General features: G+C 36.3%; 1 protein-coding gene across 4 annotated transcripts in view; it reads right to left on the bottom strand.

The window, feature by feature from the left end:
- Positions 1-4,776: 4,776 nt before the first annotated feature.
- The window catches only part of IQSEC1 (IQ motif and Sec7 domain ArfGEF 1), a 168,215-nt gene continuing 163,799 nt past the window's right edge, over positions 4,777-9,192 (bottom strand). For 2 of the 4 annotated variants that reach the window (XM_063291819.1, XM_063291816.1), the window contains exon 14: positions 4,777-9,043. In XM_063291819.1, coding sequence (XP_063147889.1) covers positions 8,459-9,043 — 585 coding nt within the window. In that variant the 3' untranslated portion in view covers positions 4,777-8,458. The remainder of the gene's footprint in view (positions 9,044-9,192) is intronic. The other 2 variants (XM_063291817.1, XM_063291818.1) reach the window with 2 other exon arrangements.

Genomic DNA, 9,192 nt, shown 5'->3' with positions numbered 1-9,192 from the left:
CGAGCAGCTGGCATTGTGTACAGGAACGTCTGCACAGTGTAGGGGCTAGACCCTCCCAAGTCCAGATGGGAGATTCCACAGAAGGTCATGGAGAACGACAGGGCTAAGATCCTGTGGGACTTCCAGATCCAGACAGACAAGCAGGTACTGGCCAATCAACCAGATATCATGGTAGTAGACCAGAAGACAGCGGCAGTGATAGATGTAGCGGTGCCAAGTGACAGCATCAGGAAGAAGGAGTATCAGAAGCTAGAGAAGTACCAGGGCCTGAAGGAGGAACTAGAGAGAATGTGGAAAGTGAAGGCCAAAGCGGTCCCAGTGGTGGTAGGGGCACTCAGGGCTGTGACTCCTAAGCTGGGAGAGTGGCTCCAACAGATCCCAGGAACCACATCAGAGCGCTCTGCCCAGAATGCAGTGCTAGGAACAGTTAAGATACTGCGCAGAACCCTCAAACTCCCAGGCCTCTGGTAGAGGACCTGAGATTGAGGAAGACATACCACCCATAGGGGTGAGAAGGGAAATTATATATATACACAGGCACACACATTTTTGCAACCATCAGTGTCTGCTGTGCACAACAAAAACATTGCCACAGACCGCTACCATCAATCAGCAGCCAGGCAGACAGCACACAAATGGAGAAAATGCAATACCATTGTTACTTTTCCCAGGAGTGGTTGTCCAACAAAATCCATATGAACAAAGTGTACAATTCAGGGAGGTTACGAAGAACCCCAGAGTAACAAAAAAGGTAAGTAGGCTCTTCTTGCATTGTCTAGTAACATTGTTCATAGAAGTGTACATTGGAGGGTACCAAGGAGAAATGGTCACCAGAACAATTCTCCCTATCTCAAGTTTGCCAAAGATTACGTGGATGATCCAACTGGCTATTGGAACAATATTCTATGTACAGATGAAACTTTTTGGCATTTTTAGATGGCATTTTTGGCATTTGGAGAAAATGAAACATCAATGCCAACAAAAGAACTTAAGCCAGCCATGAAATCATGGCAGTGGACGTATCATGATTTGGAGCTGCTTTACAACCTCAAGATTTGGATGGCTTGCAGTCATTGAGGGGACAATGGATTGTACCAGCAAATTCTACAGGGGAATGTCATGGTATTCAACTGTGAGCTGAAGCTTAAATCTGGGTCATACCATGCAGCATGACAAGAAGTTTAAACACTGAAGGAAATCTACAAGAGAATGGCTGAAGCATAAGATATTTTGGAATGGCCAAGTCAAAGCGCTAACCTTAACCGAGTTAAAACATTGTGGCACTGCTCAATGAGCAGCTCATGCAAAAGTATCAGTGAGTTGCAGCAGTTCTGTATAGAGGAATGGGCCAAAATACATCCAAGCTGGTGTGTAAGAAACAGATACAAGAAACATATGGTTGAAGTCAATGCTGCTAAAGAAGATGCCAGCAGTTACTCAATCTAAAGCATCACATATTTTTTTCTGACATAGTGAATGTTGGCTCGGTATGTTCAGTGCAGTTATGATACTGTTTAGTTTTTGTTCACCAAAAACTCTTTTATCTATTTAACAGGATTTAAATGGAGCTTAGATCACATTATACGATGGTTAGAATTCATTCAAAGAGTTCATAAATTTTCACTACTATATATCTCTTACTAAATATGTCTCTCAATGCAGTATTTTAGTTTATACAGTATGTTGATTAAAGGAGATAGTGATTAGTATACCTATTGTCTAAACATGAATTCTATTTTGAGGTATATAATGCCATATTTTTTTAATCATCTAGAGTTACTTTGGTGTTTCAAGCTTATAAATTAAATAATAATAGTTAAGCTATTTCAATAATGTTCATTAGGAGATTCTCCATTTACTATTCAGAACATGGTGAACTAAATTTAAATTTATGACTAAATGACCCAAAAGCTGTATGTCTTTCAAATTACTGAGATCTTTTGTGTAATTGTTGTATCTTCAAACCATTCAATTAACAAGTGTGATTTTTTTCACAATTTAATAACATTCTTTGCTAACCAGACTAGAACAAAGATGAGATTTTCAGTTTTTGGAGAGTCAGAATGCATATACTCACACCATCAATTTTATTTATTTATTTATTTATTTGTAATTTTACCTAGAAAACTGGGACCCAGGATGTGATAGTATTAGCACCATCTAAAAATCTGAATACCTTCAGATTGGCTAAGAATAAGAAAAAAGAAACCAAGTATTTGCAAAAATGCATAATTAAAAAGTAGGGTAGGCAGGAACGCTAAGAAAATCATCTATGGTGTACATTACATAAATGGATACACACACACGCACATAAACACAGATAGGAAAAATAAATTTCACTCCAGTTTTTGAATATATTGATGTACCTATTAATACACTGATCTCAGTGACTTGATGAATCTCCACTGTTTCATAAAATGTGATTATGACTTTTTCTTCAACTTAAAAAACACATTGGAAAATGTAGAAAACAAACAGCTTTTTAGAAAGTAAGGGCTTATTACTACGCTGAATAAATTGTTGAAAGTGTTGTAGTGCTCTCTTATCTTGTTATGCCATGCTGGACCTAACCCAGCCTCTGTAAGGCTGGAATATTTATTTCTGGAAGTTAATAAATAACCGCTAGAGCACTAAACCCCTTTTAACACTAACTTCTACAATTAGAAGCACCTTTCAAAACGGAAGCAGAACACAAGCTGAGGGAGAAAAATATCATTCTGGTTCATAGACTGTTTACCCCTTCAGAACTTCTTATGCTTTTTCTAGAGACTATTTTCTAACTTAGTTTTTTGTTTCCTGTTTCTCTCTAGTGGAGGTACAACAGGACACCATTCATCGTACACCATTCATTGTTCATATGAATGCAATAGTGACTAGAAATTGAAGTTCAGATTTTCTGTGAAAAACCTCTAACATGAACGCAACACTCTTTATGGAGTTGACAAGATGTACAATGTATTCTGTAGTTACTCAGATACTGGATTAAGTAATACTGATATAATAAATAATAACGCATTAACTCCCAGCAACTCTGGGTGGTTGTATGTGCAACTGATACAAACAGGAAAGTATACGTCTCCACTGCCAAGCAAAACCTGCATCTTGGCTGATTTCCTGTGATTTTCTTACCAAGCCTCAATACCTTTCAGTCAATGATTTCTGGTACAGCAATTTAAGTCCCCACTCTTTAGGAAACCGTATTGCTTGCAAAATTACTATCTGACTTCCAATGTGATATGTGCTTTTTAATAGCTTTGGAAAAATAATGAAGAACATAATTCTTAGTAATATTTTTGTGCACAAGGAGGAGTGGGAACTTACTTGAAAGTGTAGATAAAAGGGGCAAATAGTCTTACCCTTGAACTATTTATCCTATTAATATGCAGAAATTATAAATAACAATTATTTTTAAAAACATAGACTACAAATTACCCAGTTTTTATGGCAGTCTTTGGAATGTGCTATTCTGACTGAAATGTTCTCTTCTTATAAGCATGTTATATAGCCCATAGAGCAAAACTACATTAACCAGGCTTTTTTAAAAGGATACTTCTGAATTGTAATGCCAAAATTGTATTTTTGCTTCCCTGATATCTGGGATAGGGCCAGTTTGGTGTAGTGGTTAAGGCACCAGGCTAGAAACCAGGAGACCGGGAGTTCTAGTCCCACCTTGCGCACAAAGCCAGCTGGGTGACCTTGGGCCAGTTGCACTCTCTCAGCCCTGGGAAGCAGGCAATAGCAAACCACTTCTGAAAAACCATGCCAAGTAAACTGAGGGGACTTATCCACCAGGAGTTAAAAAAACCGACTTGAAGGGACAACAACAAAAGATGTCTGGGTTAACTGATTAGCCTCTCCAAAAATCAGCCTCCATATTTGAGTTTCCCCTGAGATGTATGTTTCCCTGAAGACCATTTTTGGACTTTAGATTACCAAAAAAAACCACACCCCAACCCTATTTGAGATTAAAATTACTGTAGAAACGTATTCAGAGTTATCAATGAATCCCCAGTTCTGCTGGATTTCTATCTTCCTACTCTGTGCATGGGAAAAGAAGAAGGGTATTTCCAGGTCAATCTTTATAATGCAGTCACCTTGCTTTATTTACATAATTATATGGAAGATGAGATAGTATTGTCTTCCATTTATAGCCTTCCTGTAATACCTTTTTCTAGTTTTTCCTAACCACAAATATATCTGTTACAGAAGGATGGAAGGACTACAGAATGCCTTTTGATTGGCATTAAAAATTGTCCACCTGGAAGCACCTCAGCAAATTGTGCATATGTTACTTCTTCTGAATGTTCACACCTACATACTATTTCTTTACAGATATTAAGCTTTAATATAACTGGATGAAAGGTTTTTTTTTAAGAGAACAGAATGCGCTTTCCTTGCACTCCATGTTACTTTTTTCCCTTAAATATGGAACTGTAATGGTCTGTTTGTACTCCAGTCACATAGTCAATTCTCTGGCCAGAAATCAAAGAGAACACCTTAAAAAACACTTAAAAAATGATTATAAGGGAACAGTAGCTGATGTGAAGCACAGGATCTGTCTGAGCATTACATAATGACAGCAACTAATATTATGTACATTACAGAATCCCATTATCTGAAACAAATGAATAAATGCAGTAATCCTTTCCCTACTTTGAATGTAACATTTCTCCTTAAAACAATGCAAAATGAGATTTCCAAGAATTAAAGTGGCATAAGTAATTTTATTCAGTTAATATGAAAAAATATACGTTCTACAAAGAATGAGAAACTGAGTGAGTTCAAAGTGATTTATTTGATTTCCCACATAATCACAGTTATAGTTTAACAACAATAAAGTCTGATACTACCTACAAACAAATGCATATTAAAATGAAAGCACTCCTTCCTTTCCAACAGTTACAAAATGAATCTTGAATCTCCCATTAAGAAGCTTCTCATGAGCATGATGTTCCTTGAAGTCTTGTAACAGTCTGCGTTCAACCTAATTCTAACAGTTTAATACAACTCAAAGCTGGGATTTAGTTCCTAGCAGGAGACAGGTACTGTATGTAACCTGAAAAGTGACTGCAGACTTATATTAATACTAATTTACACACTATATACAATTTAGAGAATTAATTATTCCTCCTACTTGGTCCTGTTTCCACTACCTTTTTCCCTCCCTCAAAATTGTATCTTATTATTGGTCATTTTTTCTTTGAACTATGTACACAATTACCTTTTTTGCAGGCAAGATGTGATGATATTTTACAATGGAAACAGCGAAACTCATGCTTAATTGCAGAAAATGCACAGCTGTATAAGAAACAGCAAGTCAACATGTAGAGTGTCATTGTTCAGTTGCTGACTGCTTTTCAGCTCATTTAAAAATCAAGAAACAAGAGGCTTCAGCTGCATGCAGTGCTTGATGGGAAAATCATCCTACAAGTTATGCTTTAAGACTTTTAGCAATACAAGACATTTACATTATAATAGGATAACTTTGGTTTTCTTTACATTGATTTACATTTCATTCTTAACTTAAAAGAAATATATAATTGATGGTTGTCCCAGAAAAGATATTTTTTACAAGGTCAATTAGTTTTTCTTTTATTTTCTTCAGATAGATGCTTTACCTAGTTATAGTTTTCACTGAAAGGAAGAGATGTGGTTCAACAGTGCTTTGTACTGATTTTTAATCAATAAGGAAATCAATAAGGAAAACATAATGAAAACTTTCCAGTAACTACTTTTTTAAAATTAAAGCTATTTTCTCCAGTAGAATATAGTTGGTAATAATGATTACTTTTGTTTCCCAAAACAAGGAGAAATAGATTTTTTTACTTCTAATCCTAAAGGTATTTCCCTTCCTTGGATGGTTTCTCTAAATGGCAATAGCACTGGATATTTATGCAATAACATATTGATTTAATGGATCTATTGAATAATTTTTGATATTTACTAATCATCAAAATTTCTGATTACTTTTTCTGTATACTTGTAAAAGTCATAACGTGTATCTTACTAAATGCATATGAACCTAGAAATCTAAAATCTTTCATTGGGTGTCCTGGAATATCAAAACAATGAGTATAAAGAGATGGATAGTATATTTTAAAAATTCATTAGATAATACAGATATTAATGCTTGAAATGTAAAATAATGACCATCCAGTCCATTACTGGGAGTTTGATATATGCAAGTTTTACAATGAGAAACATAAAGGAAAACAATGCCCTATCTTATCTTTTCTGGAACAACTTATAAGTTACAGTTCAACTCTACTATTGGTACAAAGGTCTGAAGAAAAGCCTACATATTTAAATATGTTAATACTTTACTTCAACTAATATCAACAGTAACACTGAAATACTTTGCAAATATACATTATGGAGAGTGTAGCCTCAATACTACTAACATTAGATGACATGCATACAGTTGTATTATTCCTTAGAAGAACAAAACCCAAATTTAAATGTGAAGAGATCCTTGGGCTGTGATGTTCCCTCTTAGGTAATTTGCACTATTTAGGGCAGCTTGGATGATAATCAGCATTATTTTTATTAACGTTTCCTATGAAGTTAAATTAGATGGAGGGAAAACCAAGGACCAGGAAAAGGTACTGTATATTGTATACGTAAGAAATAATAATCAAATTTAAACATCAGACTCTAAGTGGTTGTTTCTGCTGAATGAAAGTTAACAAAAGTACTGAGCTTATTTTTGCTGGTAGTCATGGAATAATCCATATATAGAAGGTGGGAGAGCAAAACTGGAGATCAGAAATCACCAATACAGGCAAGTTATCTTCATACATTTTATCTTCTTTCAGAAGCAATAATCAGTTTTTGTTTGGCTTTACCCATCTCTCACTGGAACATTTTTCCTCCTCTTCTTTTAAATCAACATTCACAATTCTGCTGGTACAGCTCTGCAGTTCCTTTTGTTTCTGTCTTTTAGATGTAAAGTCGTGATTGAGGTGGCTCAAAATGCTGAAACTACAAAGTATGCTCCATGTATGATTTTATTTTTTTTAAAAAATAGGATTTAGGTTTACAGAGAAATATCATATGGGCTTGCAAATGACTCAGTACAACACATAAGCAACAACAGCACAGTTGGATTTTACACGATGTCTTGGACTAACTGGACTATGACAGTTTGAGCATAGACTCAGCCTGCTGAGTGCTGGATAAAACTAACAAATGTGATGAGAAAAATGGTGAGAAAGTCCTGCTGCCAGCACATGGCTACATGGAATTACAGTTATAAAAATCTATACTCAATACTAAAATAAACCTTCAAGTTTCTGATTGCTTTCATATGGAAAAAAAAGTCTGAACTTGCAGTCTACTTTTATTGATAAAAACTGAGTATCTTATGGTAAAGAGGCAATGCGGCTGAAAGGAATGGATGTTGGTTATTTCAGGGTCTGAGATGAATGTTCATGCAGCGTATGTAAATACCTTCCATGTAAATCTTCATGTGTATTTATTAAAACATACACAAATACAAAAGTAATGTAAACTATGTAAGTTCACAGTTATCACAGCCTTTAAAGTGTCTAAGAACTGGAGAAACCAAAATGTAGAGAAAACCTGTAGTAAAGGTTGTCTCATGTTGCTACTGTATAGTTACTGCATCTTAACTAGTTTGCTTACCTGAAATAGCAGAGCACTTATAATACTGAATAAGTGTATTACCATACTAATAAAATACAAAGCATATATGCTATGTTATTTGGCACATTTTGCAAAGATTGCTTAAAGATTTTTTTTTTCTCAAGTCCAGAGAACTTTCAATGAGAGTACTGAAATGCCTGGAATTTGTTGCTTAGTTTTTTGGTCTACACTTCCATTCACTATTCATCTATTTTACTGCCCTTTATCAGTAAGGGAAATTATGGTAAAGTATATATTGCTAGCTTTGTGGACTGAAAGGCTTCGTTCTAAGCATAAATGTTAGCTATACAGTGTACGTCTGTGTGTGTGTGTGTCTATATCTATCTATATGTCTATATTTATATATTTATATTACATAAAGTTTACTTACGTATTTTCATCAACCATATGAGGTCTACTTTTTTTGCCCATTGAAAATTAAAGAGCAAGAATGCCACATTTGGTTCTATTTCATATTTTTCCTTTTATTTTGAGTAGGTTATGTTTTCATTATGTGTTAAAAATTGTCATGCGGATGAAAAAAGGTAGCTTAATGTTTTCAGCAAGCAGCATATTTTCAAGGCTACTAGAGAAAAAGGAGGGAAAAGGTCACCACCGAATTCAACTGTAAGACCAGCACTGTGAGGTTAATATGCATTGATCCATTGAATCCTTAAGGCAAAGGAGTCAATTAAGTTGCTTGGATTTTTTAAAATAAATTAAAAAAATAACCGGACTTATAGGCTGCTTCTGTTTCCTGTAAGTGCCTTTACATCTAGGTCTAGAGCTACAGCTGTGGCAGGGTCGCTTGCTTCTAGACTACTGTGCTGATGCCACTATGCTTGGGCTTCGTGCTGGCTGAAGTAGGAGGGGGCGCTGGCTGTGCATGATGATGTGAAACATGGGAAGAATGCGCCAGGTGAGGAGGGGGCAAGGGAGGATGAGGAGCATGAGAGTACTGGGAGTGGGAATGTGGCACGTAAGAATGCTGGGCATGAGGTACGTGCTGTGAATGCGGCATGTGATGGTACTGGTGTGGATGCTGGATATGCTGGGGCGGATGATAGTGATGGTGATGGTGATAAGGAGGTGGGTTCTGCATATGGCAATACTGAGAGTGGTGGCTGTGCACTTGTGCCTGAGTCTGCCCTTCAGCCGGACCTGTGTGGTGCAAGGCAGGAGGATGCTGAGGGTGCTGCTGATGTGAAAGTATGGGAGGGTGCTGAGGTGGCTGTGGTGGGCCGGATGCTAAATGGCCTTGGGAAGGCTTTCCTCGTTTACTACCAAATAAGGACCCTAGTAGTGAGGAAGAATTAGGCATAGTCTGGTGAGGGCGAGATGGACACTCTCGGGTTGATGTAGCTCTTCGGCGCATATGAGGACTGCTAATGATGGACCCCTAAAAAGAAATTAATAGAAAATAAAAATTAAAAAAAATCTTAAAAATATGTGTAAAAGAAAAAGTTCACAGTGACCATCATGTTTTCTTTAAAAGCTCATATGGAGAAATAGCTGTATGAACTGCAGGAGAAATCTGTCTGTCTCTTT

The sequence above is a fragment of the Candoia aspera genome, chromosome 2, assembly GCF_035149785.1.
Source record: "Candoia aspera isolate rCanAsp1 chromosome 2, rCanAsp1.hap2, whole genome shotgun sequence".
Taxonomy (NCBI): Eukaryota; Metazoa; Chordata; class Lepidosauria; order Squamata; family Boidae; genus Candoia; species Candoia aspera.
This window is presented reverse-complemented; position numbering and strand designations above follow the sequence as displayed.